The following is a 27,100-nucleotide window of genomic DNA, read 5'->3' as shown; positions in this document are numbered from 1 at the left end:
CTAATATTCTAAGATATTCTAACTAATATTTACAAATAAATTCATTCTAATGAAACTCTACATAAAAGGCATTGTATGCTATTTTGTAATATTATTAAAATTTTTACCGTCCCGCAGTGGACTGATCGTTAAGACACGGTTCCCAGCAGATCACCGAAGTCAAGCATCACTGGCTACGGTCAGTGTGCGGGTGGGTGACCACTTGGATCTGTCTGCGTAGGGACCGAGGGTGTGCGGTAGTGGTCCTCGTTAAAATGTTCTATCGTAAAGTGCTCGACTTCACGGGCTACCGAAGCAGGGGTGCCATACCCTCTGCAGAGGATCAAAATTGTGATCGTATGTCGTCTTCGGATGATCCTCAGGGATGTTTCCCAGACCGTCGCCAATAGCCCATTGTGCAGCTCTAGTGCGACGTAAATTAACAACAACCAAGTAAAAAACTTTATTTGAATTAAAATAAATAATTTAATTCTTCGTTAAAACATTTAGCAGTTTTTTTTATAATTCTATTTTAAAACAGAATAGGTAAATCCTACAAAGGTAATTGGACCTTTTTACTCTCATTTAAAATAGTATTGTTACTTGTGACTAATGACATAGATAATGAAATGTTTAAATAATTATTATTAATGGCTTGGTTAGGAATAAAATTTATGGTATTTATTTATGCAGCAAGACTAAACTACAAAAATTAAAAGAAATGAAGACAAAATCAGACGAAATTGGAAAAACCCATTCCTTGAAAAAACCTGAATCGGTTCTTTCAGGGATTCGATATTATTATTTTTTTTTTTGAAGTTTTTTAAAGTAATAAATGCATTTATCCAATACTGCATTATTTATAAGTATATTGTGTTATGCCTAAAAGTTTCATAAGAATTTCCATGTTCTTTAATATTAAAATTTTCATTATGTCAAGAGAAAAATAAAACAAGATATCTTTAATTTATAAGTAATTGAACTATATACCTACCCTGGAAAAAGGACATTATATAATTCTGAAGAACAGCATTTTTATGTATAGAACTGAGGAGCAAACAGCCAGCATAACTCACTCCTATACATATGCTTCCAATACATTTATATTTGTAAGTAGACTTGTTAACATAATGTATAGAAAAAAGGAAAATTTCTTACTTTTTATTAAAATATTAATGGTAGAAAACGTTTTTATGAAATACTTTTTAAATAGTCTAATAAAACAACTTTAATTAATTGCCCAAAATATTTTACCACTGAAAAAATTAAGTTAAAAATTCCCAACCCTGGTTTTTTGCTCCATAATTAGCTGAATTTCATGGCCCTGATAAATTTTTTTAATAAATATTTTAGAACTTTTGTTCAATCATTATGGAAAGAGAAAATTTTACATATATATATATATATATATATATATATATATATATATATATATATATATATAAAATAATTTGTGGTACATTGTTAGTATGCATTTGCATTTCATATTAAAATATTGATACTGATAATATTGATATTGAGCTAATTGATAATGTTCATGAAAAATCATAGTAATTGTTGTTAAATTTTCTACACTTTAATTACAGCCTAGCATAAATTTTTATAAATAGTAAAGCAAACAGATTCTTCTAATTAGAAGAAAACGATCACAGTACAGCTTACAAAAAAGTCACTTAAGTTCTAAAATTCCACTCATGAAAAGATTCCTGAAAATTGTAATAATCTGTAAAAAAAAAAAAAAAAATTAAAAGCATTATATCTATGAAGATAACCCTGAATCAATTTTCTTAACTCAATCAAATTAATATAGAGTCAATATAAAATATACTACTATATAATATATAAACTCTGTAAATAACCCATGCATTATTAAATATATCTTTAAAACTAATTTAAATGTATACTAAATCAATATTTCCACTTCCTTCATAATGTTGATTTGGAGTACCCAGAATTTTTGAAGAATCAAAACTGGAATTTCAACAAGCACTGACCTGGCAATTCTGATAATTCTCAGGTCAGAGTAGTTAAAAATTCAGTGGATGAAAGAGCCTTTTTTTCTAAATTTAAGGATGTATCACATTAACTGATGATCATAACAACCTGGAACAAAACTATTAGCATTGCAACTGCATATACAAAACATGAAACACAACTTGTGCTTTTTTAATTATTAAAATTAATGAGCTCTTAATATTAATTTAAAAGTATTATTTATAGTAGTAATGTAATCATAGCATCATCAAACAAGTAATGAAGTATGTAAACAGAAAACTTTAACACATGTAATCTAAATTTTAAAAACTAGCAATATAATAAAATGTAAAACAATTTTTTATACCATTTGAAGATATTTATACAAAGAAAATTGATAACTTATTAATGGTAACTTTAAATTTAGGGTGTAATATATTAATTTAACCTTCAAAAGAGAAAAAAAAACTGATTTCTTCCCAACCGTGTATTATTAAAGTATAACTTATTAGTCATTCATATTTCCTTTCAAATAATATTCAATATACACAAGTAACTAATTCAAATATGCATATTTTCATACTATTATAAGTAACTATATCCAATATAATAATTAGAAGCACAAAAAATTGCTTTACCCCACATAGATATAATGCAATGAAAAAGATACCTAATTAATTATAATGTAAGAGATTAAAATATCTACAAATATAAAATATGTCGGAGGTGCATACCAATTTTAGATTTATGCAGAGAGGCAGCAACAATAAATGACTAGCAAGTGAAATTGTCACACTAACAATTATTTAGGCAAGAAATGTGACACTTATACTTACTCAGCATCAACACAAATCTTTGATAGCATATATTCCAGTAGGTATTTCTATTCCGACAAATTATGGTCATAACAAGCAATTTCATCACTCCCATTTAAGACAAAGACATGCTGAAGGAGCTTTTAAAGGATACACCTGATTAGTTGATGAAAAGAAAGTCTCAACTTGCAACAAATCTAGATATGCAAAACACGAAGACGCACAAATTACAATTTGTGATACAATTGCTACTTACTTGTGCTTCTTCTCAACTATTCAAATTCTATACTAGTCTCTCCATATTATTCTGAACTATAATATTAGTTTTAAAAATGTCATTTACAGAAATGTTTAATAAGCAGAATCTTACAAATAATAAAAAACGTAAACACAAAATCTAAAACTTTAATGTATGTAAAATTTAATAAAGGCAATAAGACATAGTAAAAGTACATTGAAATTCTTCATATTTCTTGCAATTAATTGTTTTACTCACTACGAATGAAACAAAAAATAATTTGGACTTTTAACCACAAAAAATGCTTAAAAAATAACAAACAAAATAATGATCCGACAATAATGAAACAAAATTTGATGAGATACCATATTAATAATTATGTAAGATATTAAAATACATATAAATTATATATACATATATTTTTAATATAAATTTCTTTATATAAAACTATAAATATTAATAATAGATAAGATTAATATTAAATATAGTACAACGTAATATATTAACTCCGTAAACAAACCAAGATTAAATATATCTTTAAAACAAATTAAAATGTATACTTATTCAATATCATAACTTCCTTCTTAATGTTGATTTGACAGAAAACTGGACACGACGGATCAAAACTGGAATTTCAACAAGCACTGACCTGGAAATCGTAATAATTCTCAGGCCAGCATGGTTGAAAATTCAGTCGATGAAGGAGCCTTCTCTCTACATTTAAGGATGCATCACAATAACTGATGATCATAACAACCTGGAAGAAAACTAAAAGCATTGCAACTGGATAAACAAAACATGAAGCACAAATTGTGATACAACAGAACTTCTTCTTTTCAATTATTGATTCATGAATTCTTAATATTATTCAAAATTTTAATATTAATTTAAAAATATCATTTATAGTAGTAATGTTATTCTTGCATCATCAAACAAATAATGAAGTATGTAAGCATAAAAACTTTAGCACATGTAATCCAAATTTCAAAAACTAGCAATATAATAAAATCTACATTTTAAATTACCAAGTCCATGATTAATTCCAAGAATTTTTCAAAACTTTACAAAACACAACACTCTGACAAAAACACAACAGCAAATTTAAAAAAGCATTATAATAACATTAATTGAAATGATTGGTATAGCCAAAACTGTTGTAATCTGCATCCTCAGTTGATTTTTAATTTAAAAAACAGAATAAATAAAGAGTTGAAGCAATAAAATAGCTGAAAAATACAAAAGCAATTAATTTCTTTTTTGCAAAATTATATTCTAAAAATACTTTTCTTGCTCATTGATAAGGAAAGAAATTGTGGGAGAATTAATCTTAGACTATGTCAACCTTCATCTATCAAAAGGTACCTCAAGATAGGATCGAGTTAACATGTCTTATATACTATTGATTTGGTATTTAATATTTGTAGTGGTAGTTACGCCACAAAATACTTCTGATTTTTCATTTCTCATTTTAGAATAAAAAAAATAAAAAAATTGCCAATGACTGGCTTGCTTGGCTTCAACTTGCTAAATCAAGGAAAGTTGATAACTTCTTATTGGTAACTTTAAGTTTAGGGTGTAACATACTATTAATTTAACCTTTTATTCAAAAGAGAAAAAAAAGGGGCTTCTTTTCAACTTTGTATAGTTAAAGTATAACTTATTAGTCATTCATATTTCCTTTCAAATAATAAATAATATTCAAGAAAATTCAATTCACTCACTAATTCCAATATACTTCCATTCCATTATAACCAATATAATAAATAGGAGCTGGAGCACAAAAAATTGCTTGAATAAAAAAAAAAAACTCTACCAACTCCACATAAATATAATTTAATGAGAAAGATACCTAATTAATTATAATGCAAGAGATTAAAATATGTACAAATAAAAAATATGTAGGAGGTACATACCTATCAACAACTTTATTGAGTTGATCTGACTAAAGATCTATGAGGATAAGCAACAGCACAACATACTAATTATAGAGTTAAGCAGTGAGGTAGCAACAACAAATGACTAGTTAGTGAAATAGTTACACTATAAGGAGTATTTTGCTAAGCAATGTGACACTTATACTTACCCAGCATCAGCACAAATCTTTAATAACAGATATTCTTGTAGGTATTTCTTTTCCTACAAATTATGGTCATAACGTGCAATTTCATCGCTTCAACGTAAGACATAAAGATACACTGGGGCTGGTGAACGAGATTTTAAAGGATAGGAATTTACCTATCTTATTAGTTCATGAAAAGATATTCTTAACAATTGCTTACATTATTGAGCTATAAAACGTATTCGCCATTTTCACCACGCTCAAAAAAAATCGGGCATCCAAGCTCTTGGCGATAGAATTAGTTTGGCAATCACCCATTTCAGCTGATCGCCAAAGTCTAGGGTTATAAAATAGGCGGGCATTCAAGACAGTGCGAACATAAAAAGCGGCTCTTATATTTTTTATGCAAGTTGCAAGCTAGAATGACCATTTTAAATTATTGCTTAAAGGAGAGTAATGCTTCAATACGATCTGTCATTGGCTAGTGTAAATCTCGTGGTTTAAACTAGCCAATAAGAGACTTTAAACGTGTTTCGTTATAAACAAGCTGTAAGCTAACTTGCCTTTACAGCATAAATATTTTTCTATTCCATTTTACAGTTATCAACTTGTTTACGTTATTGTTATTTTGTATTACATATTTGATTAAAATTATATTAAATTATCAGAAAACTTACATGAACAACTCCCAATTAATGAATTATGGTACGTAATAAGCATCTAACAAGAAGTAAACTTCGTAAATGCCTTTAACTAACCTAATTGTTATATAATTACTATTATACTGATTTCCTGTTTACAAGTTAAAACTAAACCATGTTTGATTTTGATTATCTTGACCAAGACGAAGCCTATGATCCCGGATATTACGATGACCCTCCTCCGAAGAAAAAACGTAATCGTAATCCAAAAGGTAAACTTTTCAAATGCGAAGTCTGTACCAAAGTTTTATGTGACAATAGTAGCTTGATGAGGCATAGACTCATTCACACTGAAGAATTAACCGGGCAACCAAGAGAGAAACCTTTTGTTTGTAATGTTTGTGGTAAAGGTTACACGGAGAAGTCTACGTTGAGAAAACATAAAATCAATCATGTTGTTGCAAGGCCTGAAGAATGTACAATCTGTGGTAGAGGTTTTTACGATAAAGGAACGTTAAAGCGACACATTAGAACTATTCACGTTGACGAAAAACCTCATGCATGTGACCAGTGTGACAGACGTTTTTACAGGCTTTATGATTTCCGTAATCATTATCGTATGCATACTAACGAGAGGCCATTTAGTTGTGATGTATGTCCGAAAAAGTTTACAACTAAAAGTAACCTAAATAAGCACTTGTGGGTTCACAAAGAAGAAAAGCCTTATGTTTGTGATAAATGTGACAGAGGTTTTGGACATTTAAAAACTTTAAAGTACCATAAATATACTCATGATGACAAAAAGCCATTTCCATGTGATCAGTGTAATAAAAGTTTTATTAAAGTTTTTCAATTAAATGCACATAAGATGTCCCATATGAATAAAAAGCCTTTTTATTGTGATATCTGTGATAAAGGTTTTACTTTGCGTCAAACTTATGTTGAGCATTGCAAGTATCATAATGGTGATAAACCATATGAATGTAATGTATGTTCAACACGTTTTAGCACTAGATCTAATGTTTTGAGGCACAAACGCAAAAAACATGGTGATTCTGAGCTATCTAAAGAAACGAACGAATCTAATAAGCGTAGACGAAAATTTAATAAGCCTGACGCATACACTTGCGATATATGTTATAAAACCTTTCATGACAGTTATAATCTTTCTAATCATAAGCGTCGTAAACATAACAATAATGAGAAATTTAAACAGCTCTATGAGTGCGATATTTGTCTAGGACTATTTCATGATGAATCGGAATTTATGGATCACCTTTTAAAACATGATGAAGAGAATATTTTTCCTTGCAACGTTTGTGAAGAAGAATTCTCTGCAGAAGAAGATCTCAATTTGCATTGCTTAAATCATAAACTCGAAGCAAGTGGTTCAGAAAAAAAATTGACTAATATTCCAGCGTTGCGTTCATTTGTAATGAGTACATATAGTGACGACAGCGAAGATGATGTAGGTGATTCGGATGAATCTGTTAGCAGCTCAAATTATCAAACTTATACCAATACTAAAAAAACACCACCTACCTGTACAACACCAAATATACATTACATTGTGTTAAAAAAAGAAGATACTAATTGACTAAGTTAAACAAGGCTGTATTGGATAGAGAAAAGCGAGAAAAAAAATTACTTTTTTGTGTTGTTTATTCTCCGAGACTGAATTTTTTTTTTTTTTTTGATTTACACAGATTATTTAATAACAATGTTAATCATTTGAGACTAATTAGTGTTTTCAAACAAATCAATAATTCTTTGTTTTTTAAATTTAAAAAAAAATTCTTATTCTGTTAGTTGTGTGATTCATATTGTGTAAATAAAATATCTAATATATAATGTTTATTATCACTTGTATAATAAAAGAATGATTTTTTCTCTAAATTATAAATGATTTACAAGAGAAAAAACTACAAAATTAATAAGATAGTAAATAATCAGATACCTTCTATCGTATCTAGGAAGTATATTATCTTTCAACAGTACAGTCTGTGGTCCTCAAATGGTCTGTGTATAACCCTGTCCCTAGCAATTAAACATTGATTGGAAAAGCTATCATTAAATACTTTATAACTCTTTTTCAAATTAACTTTAATAACTTTTGAAAAAACTCGAGAATTAAATTCAAAATGTTAAGATGAGACAAAAGTTTTAAATCTTAAGTTTTTTTTTTTAAAGAAAATCTTAAGAAATCAATGATATAGAAACTGAATTCATTTTGGCTTTCTAACTGCTAATTTTGTTTTCTTAGTTGTTCTTCCTAAAAGTTATGTACCCTTATTGTACAACTTAGTTCATATTAAATATTGTTGAAAATATATATTGTTAATGCTGGCTATAGGTAGGACTTGATTGCTTTCCTATATTACACAACAAACTTTTTAATGTTTTCAATTGTTACTCTATTTTGAACTGTTGCTAAACTATGTTGAGCCCTTTTAAATATTTTCTTCAACAAAGCCCCTTGGAAAATTCATAACTCATAAACTCTGTAGATTTCTACTTAAAGTTACAGACCAAAGTTATTATTATTACTAAAGTATTATCTTTTCAAATTTTGATTTACCAATATTATAAATGATAATTTTTTATTATTGCTGATGTGGACTGACTAGAGTTCTTGTAATGCAGGCAAAACTCTGGCAAATGCCTTACATTTACGACAGCTCTGTCGTGTGTGGAAAAGATTTTCAGCAAGAGAATTATTGTACAAACTTTTTTAGAAACCTTAACTGGTTGAATTGTTATAAAAGGCATGCTAATAAAAAGGCTAAACTGTTTTTATTTTTATTAATTTATTAGAACTTCGATAATACATTTCTTTAATAATTACATGTATATTCTGTTATATAAAAGTATGATTGAATTGAAGGAAATAAAAAGTTTTTAAATTTTATAGCTTCTATTTGTTGAAATGCACTGCAAAAACTTTAAAAATATTGAGAATCATATAAAAGAAAGATAGCCCTTTTTATGTTGAAGTACAGATTAATAAATAGAAATAATTGATCAATAACTATAACTCCTGCTTCATTAATGTCCAAACAATAAAATTGTTTCTACTCTTATTGTAGTAAAATCTTTACTATTTTTTTAATAATGAAATAAGACAAAATATTTTTTAAAAAACTTTTATAACAAATATTTTACTGTAGCCAGGGTTGGTGTGATTTAAATCATACTTTAAATTGCTATTTAAATCGCTTTTTTTTTTAAAGATAATTTCTGTTTATATTTTTTTTATCTCATTTGTATTAAATTATACCAAAATAATTTTTTTTACTTAAAATTTTAATTTTGTTGTTTAATTATAAACATAATTCCTCCATCTCTCATTCATATTTATAATTTTACAGAAGGTTAACTTTAAAAACTAACTTTAACTTTCAAAACTTTTATATACTAAATTAAGTTAAAATAAGAAAGAAATTTAATGGTGTCAAATATTTATAATACATTGTTTAGAAGAAAGTAACAAAAATTTGATGAAGCATTTTAATATCTTATTGCTTTAAACATCTATTTTCAAATTCAAAGACTGTGGTTATTTTTTCATGTAAAATTATTAAAGGTTGACAGGTAAATGCAAAAATTTATATTAATAGCACTCTTTATTTTATATGCATAGTAGACAATTATATTTAACAACAAAAAATATGTGTAACTTAAACTTTGTTTTAAAATATTCCTAAATTCTTGTTTCGTTACTAGTGATTAATTTTAATTCAAGCATTTTAGAATATCAGTATTGAATGTAAAATTTTCCCCCTAATCTTTACAGCCATAAGTTTGTTATTTATATAATGAGAAAAAACTGATTCAATGGTGTTATATAAAAAAAATTTTGATTTGTCAAATATGCAGTCCAATTAATTTCCTATTGTGACCAGTTGTGAATAAATCAGCTGCTCCATTCTCGCCAGGAATAAAAATAAGTAAAAATATTTTTTAAAACCCAAACATTTGAAAGAAATTTTTTTTTAAAATTATTCTCTCATTTAAAAATGTTTGATAAGCAATTTTAAAAAATGATAACCCAAAAGGCCATAGTTTTAATTGAAATTTAAAGGCTTGTTATTGTTTAATGTTTTTTCAGGAAATGAAGAAATAGTAAGCACTGACTATAAAATGACAATGCGTAATAACTTTTGACTTACTTGCATTTTTAGCTTTGCCCTGTTCTACTTTTTTTCAAAATTCTAATAATAATTTTCTTTGAAATGAATAATTTTATGAAACTGAAGTGGAGCGATATACTTGTCAATACAAACTTCGTTTTCTACATAATAAAAATTAGAAAAAAAGTCTCACGAGTGCATGCACTACAACATATGTTGTAGTGTATACTTTTAAATTTAAAAAAAAAAAAAAAAATGTGTTAATAACATTTAGCTAAGATTTTGTAAATAACACATTTAACACAATAAAAGATTTTAAAACCATGAAGATATTTCTAAGCACTTAGTAACTTTAATAAATATGTTGTGGTGTTGCATATAACATGTATTTCTTGTAAGATTAGTAAAAATTATTGTCAGAGATAAATATATATTGCTTATAAGCGAATCAACCTAATTTATTGATACTGAAATTTTTTTTAAAATATTTTTACTATAAAAAATGAAAACAAATTTATGTCAACAAATTTTTTTTAAATGCTTATTTTTTCTTAACAGTAATTATTATTTCAGAAATTATTTATAAATATTCTGAGAATATTTTGAAGAGTTGTATAAATGTTGCCCATGTTTATTTTTTTAAAACTAATAATCTTGATCTTTTCAATAATTAGAAAGATATGGAGTAATAAAACAGTGTATAATTTAATGATTATTCAAAGCAATATTTATTTTAATTCAATTTATACTTTGCAAGCTTTTATAAAAACTTTGTGGTGAAATAAAACTTTCCAACAGCATGTTCACACTTTCTAAGCATATCAGGAAAGGGATACAGTGATACTTAGTGTTTAATTTCAGGAAGTGTGTTATAACTTACAATAGTTTAGTTGTTCAAGTGGATATTGGTATATTACTTAGCTAATTTTGTAAGAATAAATAGAAATGCTTTTTACGGTGATAAATAAAATGTAATTCTTTTTGCCACAGTAAAATTACAACAAGAAATATATCTATCTTTAAATACAACGATACAAACTACTTAATGAATAGAAAATTTCACTCACAATAATCAACGAAAGATAATAGGAGCTAATTAACACCATCACAGTATGTATTTTTGTCTAAATGTTATCCTCAAACTTAACTGCTAAGACTATAAACTATAAGTGGGTTTGTAGAGGAAAAAAATCGTAATTTCCCAGTAAAGTGAAACCTGTTTGTTTTGATTCTTCAATAATTTGAGGATATTTAACTGCCTCAAAAACACAGTTAGGTTTGCTATGTAATAAAAAACAAATGCTGCCTCTTATTAAAGCCATTTTGGAAACCCATTTCATGTTTAGTCTGAATAGAAAATTCAGACATGAGTTGGCTTGCATAATAAACAACTCATGATAGGTACTAGTAACTAAACAGTGTACATTTTTGCCTATATGTTATCCTCAAACTTGGAAGAAAGAGGTTCAAATAAAAACCTACTGTTAGTGGAAAAAATTCTTAGTCCCCCATTTAAGTAAAACCTGCTGGTTTTGATTTTAAAGCAACAATCATTGACTTAATAAAGTCAATGATATCAAACTATAAAGTCTAAGTTTGCGACTTCACAAAATACAAAAATCACATGTTGCCTGTTATAAAAGCTATTTTGGAAGCCCATTTATACACTGGTGGACAAAATTAAGACATGGAAGACATTTTCCCAAATATCTCAAAAAATACTGAATATAAAAAAAATGAAATTTGGTATGGATATAGCTTATTCCATGATAATAAAGTATGCAAAACAAAAATGAATTCACTGGCAAGACCTATTGCCAATAAATCCAATGTAGTCTGAACTTAAGGATAAAAATGACAATAAAAGTGAGGCTTGTACAGTGTGTGTTTCCTCTAGTTTGGTGTATGGTCACCCCTGACAGACAAACAACATGCACAACGAGTATGCATGCTGTTATTAAGGGAGTTAAGGAGGACTTGTAGAAGACCCTCCCATTCTTCCACCAGAGCAATTTTTATCTCCAGAATGGTTCTGGAAGGAGGTTGGCGCATCGCAATAGCTCTCTCAAGAGCATCCCAAGCATGTTCAATAGGATTCAGGTCAGGGGCTTTGGCTGGCCAATCCATTCGTTGAATATCCTCGCTTTCCAGATACTCATCAACCATGAGAGTCCTATGTGGTTGCGCATTGTCGCCCATAAAAATGAACTCAGGACCAACAGCGCCCCTGAAAAGACGCACATAGGGCTCTAGGACTTCTTGCCTGTACTTCTGAACATTTACGGAACCATTGTAGACACATGGAGCGGTGTGTGGGTATCTTGCATGATGTATGTATTTTTCACCCAATGTGATGTATTTTTCAGTAGAAAATGAATAACATTTGATTTCAATTTGTAATGTTATTTACTCACATTCAATTCATAAAAAGTTCTAAAGCTTAAATAAATCTTTTGAAATAAGGTTATATTCAGAAAGTTATCGATTTTCACTAGAAAAAAGAACTCCATTTGATTTCAGTCTGATTTGATCTTCATTCATATGAATTTCGGAATAGAAAGGAATAGTTGGAACAAACAATTATTTAAAATGAAAATTTATTGAAAACTAATACTTAGAATGATAACAAAATATAAATCTTAGTTTAAGTTATTGGTTCCAACAACAACTAAATCATTTCTTAATTATGACAGTCTTAATTGAAGCATTTTGTACTTTAATTTTAAGCAAGTATACTTTATTATACTTATAGAAACAAGAAGTACTTTCTTAATTCTAAAGCAGATAGAACAAAAATGCTTGATACAGACAATGATAAGCAGTAATTTATGTAAACTAATTAAGAGCATTAAATTTATTGCACAATTTATATCAAAATTTAGCACTTTTTTTTCCTTCTTAGGAAGAACACCACCACAGTAGGGATATAAATTATGGTAAAAAATATGAATGCATTCACCAAATATGATGTAATTATTCCATTCGCAAATTCTAATTGTACGAAATCATTCTGGCAGAAAGTAAATGTAATCCTTTCAGTGCACAAATGATAAAAAATGCGTTTTAAGTTTGCAAAAATCTAAATTAAATATAAAGTTCAATTATGAATAAAGAAACATACACTATTAGCACTTTTTTTACATTACATTATACACCAGAAAAAAAAATTCATAAACAAATTTGTTTGAGAAAATAAAAATTTAACAACACTTAAAACTTGAGAAAATATTTGATAAAATCCTTCACACCATTAATAAATACAGAATATTTTTGATTATTCATGTGCAGATTATTTGGTTCTTGTCAGAGTGATTGTGTTGGCAAATGAATAATCTAGATTATATAAAACGCTTATACGTACGTATGTATCAATAAAACTGATTATATTTCTTTTATCGCGTTGGCAACAGTTTACATTTTTAATTGATTGGCTTCGGCGTGCAAGAGCATGTAGTGAGCATCATATGGCTAATCTATATTATATAAAACGCTAATACATTTTAATTGATAGGCTTCGGCGCGCATAGTGAGCATCTTATGTCTAATCGAGTGAATTCTCACCGAATTATCAAAAAAATTCTCACAAAATTCTCTTCATCGAAGCCGATGCTTTACATCAGGCGTTCAGTACTATTTCATATTGTTTTACAACACAATGGTTTTAGCCCTCTGGTGGGAAAGACTTTAAAACAAAACTTACAACAGTTACTTTTCTCAACAACTGAAATTTAGAATAGTGTGATTAAGAAAAATATGTGAACTGTTTGCAATTTCAAATTAATATTAAAATGCACAGGTTTAGAATTTTCTACAGTGAAAGGTTTTCATAACTTCAGTGTTCAAAAAAGTATACAAAAGCTAGACGTTAAGAACATATCCAATGAGCGAGCATAGGATTGCGAAGCAATCCGAAATGAACTGCGAAAGCAGTTCCGGGGGTTGGCGAGCAGGGGGCGAAGCCTCCTAGTTTATGATAAATCATAATGAAATTTCATTATAAAAAAAAAACATTTAAATTGATAAATGAACCATAGCAGCAAATTGTATTACGATTTTAACAAAACTCGTAGCCGAAAATTCATTGAGCAACCGCATTCTGTGTAGCATAGCCCAAGACACTTTCTCTCTTCAACACCCAGGAATATGCTGCTCAAAAAATTCACCTGATTTTTCAAAAGCAAATTTTTTTCTTGCAAGTTTGAATTGATTATTGTTTAATCCTTTCAACAACCAATACAAACTGTAGCGATCCTTACTATGTGTTTTCTTCCGTTTGCATAAAAAAAATAAAATTACAAATTGCTCTTTTATAATATATTATATGAAGAAATCACCATATAATTAAAATTAGTTTCAAATTTTTATTACCAACCCAAGGATTAATTTCGAAATTAGCAATTTATTTATTAAATATTCATTATTTAATAAAATAACCTAAAATTGCTAGTTTTCAAAATGGGTAAAAATAGTGGACAAATATATCATTAAGTAGAAATATGCATTAAATAAAACTGTGAATAATAACAGCCATCATCTGGACTAATATGGTTGGTACTCTGAATAACAACATATTGATAAACATTTTCGCATGCTAAAGGTTGAAAAAAAATTAATTTTCATTTGAGAAGTTTTGGAAAATATATTTTCAAAGAACCCCTGACCCAAATTTGTTTGAGAACCCTTCCCATATCAGATATAAAAGATGGAATTAGCCAGAAAATGGAAAGAAAGTGTAACAAATTAACATTTAATTATAAAATTATTGTTGTATTAAAATCAACTAATTATAATAAATGTATGTTTTGTAATCTTCAATTTAGAATTTTTTTCTAAATTAAACATAGAAATCATGTTTTGTTTTTTTCTTTAATGAAAAAAGCTCTTTAATAAGATTTGAAAATGTGACTTATTATATTGCTTCAAGCCTTTAAATTTTAACAATAGAAAATGATAAACTTTCAGTTCATAGAATTAAAAATAGGATAAAGAGTCAAAACAGAGACAATTATTTTTTTAAAACTCTTAAATGAAACAGCAAGTTTTAAGCTGCCTAAATATATAAAAAAAATTTAAAAAATTGAAGTGTAAATATACATCATAGAAATAATTATAATTGCAATTATAAATTGTATCAAAATATAAAACATGTACAAAACATAACAAGCTAGGAATTAGGGAGACAAATATTCATATATCCATCCATTTTCCCCAGTATGGATTAACTTTTCATCAGCTTTTTCCTTATCAGACAGTTTCCTAAAGCGCATTCTATCATGAAACCGATCGTTTCTTCCACACCAAAATTCGAATGATTCGGGTATCACTTTGTAGCCACCCCTATAAAAAATCTGTTTTATAACATTTCACTTCAAAGAAAAATACCAATAAGATACTTAAATTTCATTTCTGACAGACATTATATATATATGAGATATATATATGAAATATAGACACACATATATGAAAGAATTTTATCTTCTTTTTCATAATAATTAAAAAATAATTCTTCATTACAAAAAATTCCTAGAATATGACACTATTTCAAACTGTGTTTGCTTTAGAATGCTGCATCCAAATTAAAAGTAAAAAACCTAAAATTTTTCAAAATTGACTATCATAAAATTTCATAATTAATTATGATCTGATTCACGGAGCTAAAAATAGCAAAGGGCAACACATTCTGATGTGCTGAAAATGTTTATAATTAACTCGTTCATAATGGTTTTATAAACTAAATATTGCAGAGTATGCTAAGTTAATTAATGACAAAATTACACTATCAAATTATCTATAAAGCCATAATTCTTAAAAACAGCTTGTAACTTTTGGTCCATAAGTGCAATGATTTTCTTAATATTTTTTAATAAAAATAAATGAGTACGTATATCTTTTTGTATATGCTACGAACTAAGTTACTTTTATTAAATATAGTAATAGTATGATAAAGATTTGTTTAATTTGAATTATTTTAAAATTTCAATTAGTTCAGTCCAACCTTTTCTTTTAGAAAAAAATACCATTTAATAAAAATTATTCTTAAATTGTCCTATAGAAATAGTTATATTATTGTTCTATAGTAATGTAATATTAGTAACTATACATATATTTCTCTTCTGTGGCACATTAACTTAGATATTTCTTTATATATTGGACTATTCTATATCTATTCTTTATTTATTTATCTTATTCATTATTTATCTATTAATATAATAATTATTCATTTTGTTAGATTGTCTAAAGTAATAATTTAGGTTGTATTGTATAGTTAGTTATTTGGTAAGTATTAATTCAAAATAATTTTACATTTTTATAGAAATAAAAACCTTAGTCACAAAGTAATTTAGATTTATTTTTGAACCTTTCTAAAATGACAGTAGAAATTTTAATATTCGGTGGTGCTATGGTGCCACATACTGTCACACCAATCATTGGGGATGGAGCTTGCCTTTTTCAAGCAATAGCATGCATACAGTATTATATGAGCATATATAGAGTATAATATCAAATTATTAGCATACATAGTATTATATCAATAATAGCATACACATAGTATTATTTTGAATCATAGCTTGAATAATACTCAAGCTATGGTTTGGTAAAGAAGTAATAAAACAAGTAACGAAGCAATGGGATGAATTTGCTTTCTTTAATCATGACAGAGATGGAAACAATTTTAATACTTTTTCTACTACTATACTGAAATATCCTAAACTTACACTTATAGTGGTTTTAATGATTTAAGAGCTGCAGCATAGATCTAAAACTATTACTGCAGTTTAATAAAGACATCTTTTAAAAATAGTTAACATTAAAATCAAAGTACTTCCAAGCGAGAAAAGCCCCAGGCAACAAATGGATGGTGAAAAAATTTTGTTAATATATTCTTTAAAACTAGTTAAGGTGTTAGTATTGGAGGAGGGATAGAAGAATTAGAATATTTAAATATATTAATTGCTGAGCATTCGGCTTAGTGATCATTAAAGTTTATATGTTGTACAAGATAAATTTGAAAGGTGATAAAGCTGGTTGCCAAAGGCAGTTGGTATCATTAAAAAACGTAAGTTTACAAAAAAAATATTTATCACTTATTTCAAACTATGTGACTTAGCAAACTTTGTGACTTGAATATAAAATTATATGAGTTATCAAAAATGGATCTATTTGATTAACATTGTTTCAGAACTATAAATATAACAATAGCTGTAAGTTCTTACTCATTGTTGAAATTACGTATTTCTCCACTAATACAATATGAGAAATACTTTGAAGGATTTAAAAGTCAATATTCAGTGACGGTTAAGATTTATAATCCAATGAGGCAGAACAATAATCATTTCTCACATTGTGAAAAATTACATTGACTATACTTATAATGGGAAATATTTTGCTCTCACTTTATTATTAAGATCTTATAAACAATATATTGAATTTCTAATAATAAAAAAAAAAATTTAAAAAAAAAGATAATTTCTGGGGGTTTTGCCAAATGGATTTAAATTTATATGTATATTATAAGAGGTTTTGATTCATATTATTTTAATTATCTCGTTTGCAGCTCATGAAGTTCACTTTAAATATAATTATAAATATTTCCTCCCTCTCTTTATGTTTAATTTACTTTTCCATTTCCATCAGTTAACTTTTATTAATTTTATGATACTCATTAAAGATTTTAAAAAATTTAACGCAACTTTTATTAATAACTAATTAATATTACATTCAATTAAGCATCAAATGATTATTTGATGCCAAATAATTATTAAATTATCATTAAATAATTTTGATTTCAATATAGTGATAGTTCATTCTGCAATTTAATTTCACAATCCTATTTCAGAAAGTTAAATTTAAAAAATAGCATTGTTTAGCCGCAGTCTTCTTGATAGAGAAAGATAAGCCCTAAATCAAAAATAAAAACTTGAAAAACAGCTTCACTTTTATGCATTTAAATATTTAATGAAAATTATTAAATATCTCAAATTTAATGCTTATATTTTTTTCAGTAAGATACGATGGCACACTAATTAAAGAAATGTAATGTCATTGTAAAAAACTTGGATTCCATTCCTTGCAGTAGCGTGAAGCCCACTTAGTTTAAATCAATCAGAACCAGCATGTATGGGTAGTAAAGGTGGCTTGGTGTGCAATGGCTGATAATATTTTTACCATCTTGTCAATGGTCAGGAAATTATGGAGCCCTAAAGTTCATGACCTTGATTGGGCTGGTTTAGGAGTGTTTTACTATTATTTTCAGTTAGGTTTTAGGTTTTGGAGGTAAGAGGTTTTGGAAAAAAATATTTTAGCAACCCCATAAGCTCTATATCTTAGCTTTAAAAAATTCTTGGGAATAATTAAACTTTTTAGAATTTAAATATATCCTACTTTTTTTTAGATTTAAAAAATAAAACTCAGTAGGTAAAACTAAAATTTTGTCTGAAATAAATATATCCTTCATGCATACCAGTAATCAGGTTTAGGAAGTTTAGAAGTACCTTCAGGATATTTATTTTCCAATTCTTCTTTTTTTCTTTCCACAACCTAAACAAAAAATGCATCACAATTAAATTGCACCATAATCAATGCTATCCAATATAAAAAATTAATAGGAATGCAAATTTATGAAAATATATTTAAATTTCACTGTTGATCAAATACCCAATATCAATTCAATCTTTTCCTTTTTAGTTTCAAAAATATAAATGCTGCAAAAATATAAAATCTTTCAATAAAAAATATATAGTAACTACAAAGCTAAACATATATTGAGAAAATAAGGTAAAATATACTGTGCATTACTTCCCAGTATTTATGCAAAATAATTTATTGGCACATTTTTTACTGACCTTATTCTATAAAAAATATAGCACTTGTTCATGATTCCTAATTTGAAAGTAACTATGCAACAAAAATATATCCTATTTTAGTTTAATTTATTCCAGTTTAAAGCTATGTTTTAGTAATAAAAACATATTTTTTTTAATTATGATGGTCTTCCTACAGACCACTGGTGATTTCTATATAGACCACCAGTTGAGAATCATAGTACAAGATAAAGACAGGGAAAATTTAAATTAAAGTGAAAATTTTTAACAATTCAAACAGTGATAAATATATATTTTTTAATTTGCTGTTAACAAAAGCCAAATTATGTAATCTATTTTACCTACATCTTTTGATTCAATAACTTCACTCTGGCGACTGGCTAAAGCAGAAAGTTGACTACTTCGAGGACGTTGGTGAAAATAATCCTCAGATTCTTTTTCGCTAAGTTTAACTACAGTTCCTTCAATTCTAATCTATAAATATTATACATGCAATATTTAATTTTCTATATAATATAAGCGAAAGTTCTAAACTCTGAAAAGGAAAAATAAAGCTAAACAAAAAATTTAGATGACTAAACTAATAAACCAACTTAAGCCTAGTATCACCTGATAAACAACTTCATAATAATTTTTGATAAAAAAAAAGTTATTCTTACTTGACGACACAACGTATTCCAATAGAATAAAAGTGCTACTTGAGGATTTTCAGCCTAATTTAAACAAAAAGAATCAATTTAATAAAACTTAGAATCTAAAAGTTAAAGCAAATGTATTTGTGTTATATTCCCTTCATAATTTTTTATGTATAATTATTGAAGAAATAAATTAGTACATTTTATGCAAGACTTAATAAATAAAAAATAAAAAAACAATTGAATAAAAACATCAAGCATATTTTTAACTGTATTTAGTTATTTCATTACCCATTTTCATAGATAGTGCTAATTTTGGTGCCGTTAACCTTTGTTTGAAAACATAAAAATTTCAACCATAAAATAGTCTTTAGTTGCATTTATAGCTAGATATATTATTCATACTCTTGTAACTTATCAATAATGCATTAAATTAAACCATACATGGTATGGTTCAGCGTAATAAAAGGACCGTTTATTGCTACCAAAAAGAAATTCATTCCGTAAACCAGGGCGAGTCTACCCTTTTTTTCAGTTCGCCAACTTTCAAGTGGTCAAACTTTTGTAAATATTAAAGAAAAAAGGCTTTTAATAGGTGTTTCGGAATCGCTATTTATCCCTCTTTAAAGCTGTGAAATCGATTTTAGAAAATATTAACAGTTACGCTGTTACTGTATATTTTTATAGAACTGCTGACAAATCTCTCGTATGGGGCGAGTCTACCCATTCTACTAAAATGAATGTTAACATTGTAAATAATCAAATTTTACTATTAAATTTTTATTTTAGTTACTATATAGGATATTTATGAAGTAAAATTCATAACTTTATTATATATTCCATTTTTTTATTTATAAAATAACACAAATTGAGTATTTGATCGATTATCACATTTTGATCACAGTTTTGTTTTTATAATCATTAATATTATAAAATAACATTTTTTTCTGATTATTGTTGATAAAAATGAATTAAAATTAATATAAATTTACAATTAAATAATTAATAAATAATAATAATTAAAAATTATTAACAAAATTGAAATTCAAACATTGGGAATCATGAAAAATCGAACCATCTGTAATAATAAATAATAATTTATTTAACTTGCATTAAATAAAAAAAGTTAATTTTGTATTATAAAAATTGAAAAAATAGGTAAAATAAACATATTTTACATTTACATTTTTATTTAACCTATAAATTTTCTTATTAATGATAAATTTATCAATGCAAAATTAAAATAATATACTCAAATTCATTTAAAATTACTTAATTTTAATATAAACAAAGTTTAAATTATATTATTATGCTTTATTAAAACTAAATACGAATGGGTAGACTCGCCCCGTGAATTCAGGCTTTTTGTTTACAACAGCAAAACTTACATTCTTTTTGGGTTTTTTTCATATAAAATTAATGTAATCTTAGTCTTAGATAAGTTTATCACTTAACCAAAGTGAAAATAGTAATAATAATAATATACTTACGGAGCACCAACTAAAAGTTTGCTGATTTTCAATACAAATCACTCAAAAGACGTTTGAACAGGTCGGTTAAAAAGACACCAAATAAATAAAAACGGATCAAACTACTACAGCGCCATCTTCCTTAGAGTCTGAACTAAGTCCTCCGTTGGTAAAAAAAATTTTATTTGCAATTTAAAATAGTGAAAATTAAATAAAACTAAAATGGGTAGACTCGCCCCGGTTTACGGTTATTTAAATTTTAACTGTTTGATTTATTGATGTTTTGATGTGAACTACATTAAATGATAGTAAATATCTTAGCACAATATAATAATTATTTAATTAAAATCTTTATTATAATGTCAATGATAGAACATGCACTTAAAAACCTATCATTTTATTTCATTAACATTAAATTTTACAATTCATTCGTTAATAGTACTAATATATATATTACGATTATCACGGAGGAAACATAATAAATGTATTTTGAGTATTCCTTTTTTATAATAAACTAAAAGAATGGAATTAAAAAAGTTCACCAGTTTTAACTTCCTTTGATTGACAAAGCTACAAATTGATCATCACTTTTTGAAATTTTAGATGCTACTTACATCACTTACACTAACAAGATTACCATAATGAAATTCATAATTAATTTATATGATCAATTACTAAAAGTACTGATTTTCAGAATGATAATCATTAGTATGTTAATGTTTTTGAATGTAACTAGCCCTTGACAAAGGATACTGCAATACAGACCAATACAATGTAGTTATGAATATATATTATTTGAGTGATTTCACATTAGAATGACTGTTTGAAGTTATTATTTTACTCAGATGTTTTTTTAAAATAATTAATAAAATTATTTTTCACGAGTATAATACAACTAATTTAACTGACTAATATAATTTTTTTTTAATTTAAAATAACAAGTAAAACTTATTTTTGAAGAAAATTTAAAAGCTTTAGAAGGAGAAATATAAATTGTACGAAACTCCAATTAAATTAAATTGGTTCTCAAAAAATAACTAAACTGTTGAATTTAATGTTATTACATCTTAATTGAATATAAAAGTGATATTATTAGCTAAATTCTTGAAAGTAGATAAAGTTATGAAGAGATTAAAAATATTTAGAATAATAAGCTTTTTTACTTTAACTTAACTCTTTTTCTCTGTTCTTGATTTATAGTGTTCATTGAAAACTTTCTAAATGCAAAATTTATATTTATTTTTTTAAAAAAATTTCTTAATTTATAAAATTGACCACTATAATTATTATTAAACTAATTCAAGAATCCATTTGAAACTGAAGAAAAAAACCTTCTTAATACACACACACAAAAAAAAAAGAACTTGATTAACATACAATTTCTTTTCCCTTCCTGCTCTCATAATTGGAACAGAAGGAGAATCCATCTTCGCCATAACTTTTTAAAAGAAGGTAGCGCACTGAAGGTTTCCCACTCCTTAAATAAAAGCATAAATATATAAATTAGTAAAGTATTTTATGCATAAAATTTATTAATCTTATATTTTCTATTAAAAAAAATTTGAATATTTTTTAAACAATAAATTGAGCTAAGACAACTTCATTGTAAAAATTTATTGCAATTCATTCAAACTTCTCTATTTTAATATTCTTGAAATGACAATGTTAAAACATTTCGGTTCTGACTCTTTTCAAGTACTAATGGAGTATTAATTTCAGCAACACATCGAAAATGCAAATGTTACAATAGCATTACTTGTTCATAAAGTTTGTCTATTGCATCTAAAGTCTACAAGAATGAAAAACTAAACTCAGTGGCACAACAGCCCATAGAGGGCAAAAGCCTACTGTGCCCATCTCAGTTTTCTTGACCTTGGGTTCTGGGGTGCAGGAGCAGATGTTCCAGTCAGGTAGACAGCCAAACACGGAACCCCCAGTGTTTAGTTCCCAAGCTTGCTTGGTACTCATTTATCGACCCACTGAAAGGATGAAAGGCTGAGTCAACCTTCCTTGCCCGGCCCGAGGATCGAATCCAAGACCTGTGGCACGGGAGCTCGAAGCGCTACCACTCGGCCACCGGGCTTCTACAAGAATGACAAATCCCTTAAAATAAATCAGCATTTGACAGTTAAAAAGTTTAAAAAAAACTTGTTATTTAAATTGAAAGAGAAAATATAATTAAATCTTTATTAAAGCTTACATTTTTGAAATAAAATACATTCACGCCTACTGAATTATTGTCTAACTAAAATATACATAATCAGAGTTCTCCCTAGGAATATAAAAGGGCAGGGCACTTCCTCAAAAAAAAATTATCAATAATAATAATTTCCGATTTTTGAAACGAAAAAAAAAGATTGCATAAAAATATGAAAAATCCTTGCAGTTTTGTTTATTTTGTACTTTTAACTAAAAAATTATATAGAACATATCAAAATTACAATTTGAAAATTATAATTTGAATTATAAAAATTATAATTTGAAAAAAGAAATGCATCAACAATGACTGACTTTCTCGAAGATAGTCTTATTTCTATAGTATCTTTGTAAATATTTTTAAGTATTTAGGGGATATTTCTGTCTTGTGATCTGTTTACAATTGCCAAATGGATTTTAAACTTGCAATTTAAAAAAAAAGAAAGAACCTGCAGAGATTTGCCTGAAAGTGGCTACGAGTTATACCATTTGAGTTGGTTTCCTCTGTAATATTTTTCGTGGTTTTTTACGGGCCACTGACCTGAAGTTGCCAAGATTTGGCGTCCCGCAGTGGACTGATCGTTAAGACACAGTTCCCAACAGATCACCGAAGTCAAGCATCACTGGCTACGGTCAGTGTGCGGGTGGGTCACCACTTGGATCAGTCTGCGTAGGAACCGAGGGTGTGCGGTATTGGTCCTCGTTAAACTGTGCTACCGTAAAGTGCTCGACTTCGCGCGCAGGTCGTCAGGCTACCGAAGCGGGGGTGCCATCCCTTCCGCAGAGGATCAAAATTGTGATGGCATGTCTTCGGATCATCCTCCGGGATGTTTCCCAGACCGTCGCCAATAGCCCATTGTGCAGCTCTAGTGCGACGTAAAGTAACAACAACAACAACCAAGATTTGGGTATTATTTTGCAGCAGATCACGGTACATAAATTTTCCCATAATTGAAATCAATTCTAAACTTCTTAGAAAATAAAATGCTACTTACTTTGTCGCAGTTGCTATTGCCATAGCATTAGGCTCTATAATGCTATCTGTATTACGAGCAATGTTAAACCAGTGGTCAAATAACTTTAAGGGATCTTTTATTGCAAAATCCTTTAGTGCATCCTTGTTATCAAATGAAACTCTTAAACCTATAATATACAATTTCCCAAGCTTAATAAAAATAGAAATAACAAAATCAAGGCTAGGTTACGTTGAGTATTTTCGTATCCTAATCTGTCGCACCAACTGCTATCGCCAAGGTGCCAAATAGATTTTAAAATTGTAAATGTAAACAAAGTGTAAGTACATATTTGCTAGGGGGTAACTATTACTCGCGGGACGCTGCCTGAAAGTTGCCAAGACTTGGCGATTATTCTGACACAGATCACGATACGGAAATCTCCCCAATTCTGTAAATATAAGTCAAAATTAAGTAATATAAACTAAATCGAAGATTTAAATGTTCGAATTGAAGATCTTAATGAAAATATTTAGAGAACTGCCATTAGTTGACCACAGGGCAATGGCCGGTCTACTCACGCAGTAATCAAATCAGATCGTGAATAGAATATAATAACGTATAAGTAAATATACATTTATAAAGGAGGCGTATGAAAATAATGTAAAGTTACATTCTTAGAAAAGCATAAATAAACTTTATCCAAATCTCAAAACAATAATTTAAAATGAAAAGCCAGGAAGACTTTAAAACCAACAACTTTTCCTTGCCTCGTAAATCTACTGAATCTTTCGGAGCGATATCCATTTGTATATTTGTTTTCAAAATTGTATTCTTTAAAATTGATAAGTTTAGCAGACGATAAAATTTTAAGTTTAGCATATCTAAATAGTTGCCATATTTACTTTTATAATTTGAAAAATATTTAATATATATATAGATATATATAGAATAATTTTTAGCTGATAATAATTTATACTGATGCATTACTTTCAATAAATTTATCTCGTAAAAAATTATCATTATTATTTGGGCAAACATAATAATGGCATTTCATGAAAGCGGAGAATCTTTAATTAAGCAAACGATTATGGACAAAACCGGCCTTGTGAAAGTGTAAACAAAAGTTTTATCTGTGCCTTAGTGAGGATAGAAAATATTTGTTCTGAGTTAATTAAATTATTATTTTTTGAATTTTGGTAAAGTTTTGCTTTGCACTTCTGTATTTATTTAATGATTTAATTAAATGCAAGCACTAAAGTTTCGTTTGAAATCGATTTTCGGAACTACAAGAAATCTTGTTAGGGGCGATAATTAAATTTTAATTTGTATTTTCTAAAACCACTGGTTCAAACTCACACCACCACATTTATACAGGGAAGATTTAAAGAATACGGAATTATCCCCTGTGTAGGAATTCATAAAAATAAATTGGAGAGAATTATTGATGGCAGCGTGAAGTTCAAAATTATGAAAAAAATCTTGCAGATAATCTATCTACATACTTAGCCAAGTTATACAGAACCTGACTAGACTCGCCGAATAGAAAGTTAACTTTATTTCTTTAATGAACTTAATTTTAAACAAATTATCACTGCAGTGTAAAATCAATCAATTTTATTTAGCTACTTCAATAGTAGCAGTTCAATCTACTGTATGAACTCAATCTATATTTCATAAATCCATGGCTTTCTAGTGCGGAATTCAGCTAAATTTTCGCAATTACATTGGACAAATTTGGCCCATTAAAAGCTTAAATTTTTACATATTGCAAAATGCGATATGTTTACAAAAATGCAGGCTTCTGATTTGCTTAATTGAGCCATTATAATTGCGAAACTTTAGCTGAATTCTGCCCTAATGTCAGCAAGTATATGAATTTTTTGCAGATAGATGACAAAGTCAACAATCAGAAAACTGCATTCTGCATGATGGACATAGAATTGTCAAAAAATCTTAAATGGAACAGAACGATATTTTGCCTGACCATTAGGGGGATTTTATAGCTATTTTAGGTTCCATTCAATTTTCTTGTAATCTATAATGAAGTTCGGTAATTCATTAGTAAAGTAGAGGGGGTCCCCAAATTAGTTTTTGCCCGGGGCCCCAATAAGCCTAAGTTGGGTCCTGAAGTTATATCCATTTTTTCTGTTTTGTTGTGTATACCAATTCTATAGCAGATGTTTTTAATAAAGCTTGTTCACTTAAACCTGAAACTGTTTCTCTTCTAGAAGAGAAATGCTAAATTATTTTTTCATTGCTATTAGTTTTTTTTTTTTTCCCGTTTGAAATTTATATTTTGTGTCCCACACATAATTTATATGCTCTATGCATACTTTTTTTTTTCAAATTAATGTTTTTGAATGAGTTGAAGACTATAGAAAACTTATATTTGTTTCCTAACTATCACTTTCAAATTAAGAATAAATTTCAAATTCTGAAAATTTTGAGTTTCAGAAATGTTTTCCTGTCAGACTAATTGTTTCAGGGTTTGAAAAAACCCGGGGATTTTTGAAAAAACCCAACCCGCCTGGGTTTTATTGAAAAAACCCGGGGAAAATTGGGTTTTATTTGAAAAAACCCGGGGAAAATTGGGTTTTTTCATTTAGTGCTCATAAATTTTACTGTGAAAATATTTTTATTTATTAAATAGTATTGTATAAGTAAACACTAAAATTTCATCTGACTTTTACCTGTAATAAAATTAAACTGGAATAAATATTTAATGGTCGTCAATGTTTTTATAATACGATTAATAGAAAGTGAAATTAAAATTATGTATAATTATAAAGAGTATCAGTTACTTGTCCCTTTTTTCAAATATTTAGATAAATATATGCATTTTAACTTTATAGTTTCAAAAAACAAATTAATCTTAAAATTATAAAAAAGCATATATAAAAAGTTATAGCTCATTTTTTTAAAATCAGATAATAAAACTTTAAATTTGTTTATTGTTGTTTAATGTATCACTTAATAATTTTTTTTTTGTTTGCTTTCAATATTTTTAAACATGATTAAAAGAAACAAAATAAATTGTATTCAAATGAAATCTTAAAAATATTTAAAAAATCTTAAAAGTAATATTTTAATTTTTAACTGTTTTTTAATTGTGATAAACTTTCTCCAAATAGTTAAAAATTGTCAGCAGATGTTAAGAGTTAACTTAAAAAAAAAGGTCAATTTTTT

General features: G+C 27.4%; 1 protein-coding gene and 1 long non-coding RNA gene across 2 annotated transcripts; one reads left to right on the top strand and one right to left on the bottom strand.

Annotated features, from left to right (window-relative positions):
* On the top strand, positions 1 to 4,030 carry LOC147804076 (uncharacterized). The gene is made up of 2 exons (XR_015429247.1): positions 1 to 540; positions 3,609 to 4,030. It is a non-coding gene; the product is annotated as an uncharacterized LOC147804076 (long non-coding RNA).
* An 8,386-nt stretch (positions 4,031 to 12,416) lies between these two features.
* Positions 12,417 to 24,827, bottom strand: LOC107437709 (pyridoxine/pyridoxamine 5'-phosphate oxidase). Its single transcript, XM_043046021.3, has 7 exons — positions 24,682 to 24,827; positions 23,954 to 24,101; positions 22,140 to 22,239; positions 19,318 to 19,371; positions 19,004 to 19,132; positions 18,298 to 18,374; positions 12,417 to 15,173 (listed from the first exon to the last, which is right to left on the bottom strand). Exons 1-7 carry the CDS (start codon positions 24,791 to 24,793, stop codon positions 15,008 to 15,010), a joined length of 786 nt encoding a protein of 261 aa, XP_042901955.1. The 5' UTR covers positions 24,794 to 24,827; the 3' UTR covers positions 12,417 to 15,007.
* Positions 24,828 to 27,100: the final 2,273 nt, after the last annotated feature.

This window comes from Parasteatoda tepidariorum, chromosome 9, assembly GCF_982258835.1.
Source record: "Parasteatoda tepidariorum strain Cologne lab strain chromosome 9, Ptep-v5.0, whole genome shotgun sequence".
Lineage (NCBI taxonomy): Eukaryota > Metazoa > Arthropoda > Arachnida > Araneae > Theridiidae > Parasteatoda > Parasteatoda tepidariorum.
The sequence above is the reverse complement of the archived record's forward strand: the minus strand, read 5'-3'. Positions and strand labels throughout refer to the sequence as shown.

Bases quoted from the DNA above. Each gene is read 5' to 3' on its own strand.
- LOC107437709 (XM_043046021.3), bottom strand. From the start codon at position 24,793: ATGCTAAACTTAAAATTTTATCGTCTGCTAAACTTATCAATTTTAAAG. The intron at 24,102-24,681 runs GCAAGGAAAAGT...TGTATATTATAG, and splicing joins AGATTCAGTAGATTTACGAG to GTTTAAGAGTTTCATTTGAT. The intron at 19,133-19,317 runs GTAAGAATAACT...TAATATTTATAG, and splicing joins GGAATACGTTGTGTCGTCAA to ATTAGAATTGAAGGAACTGT.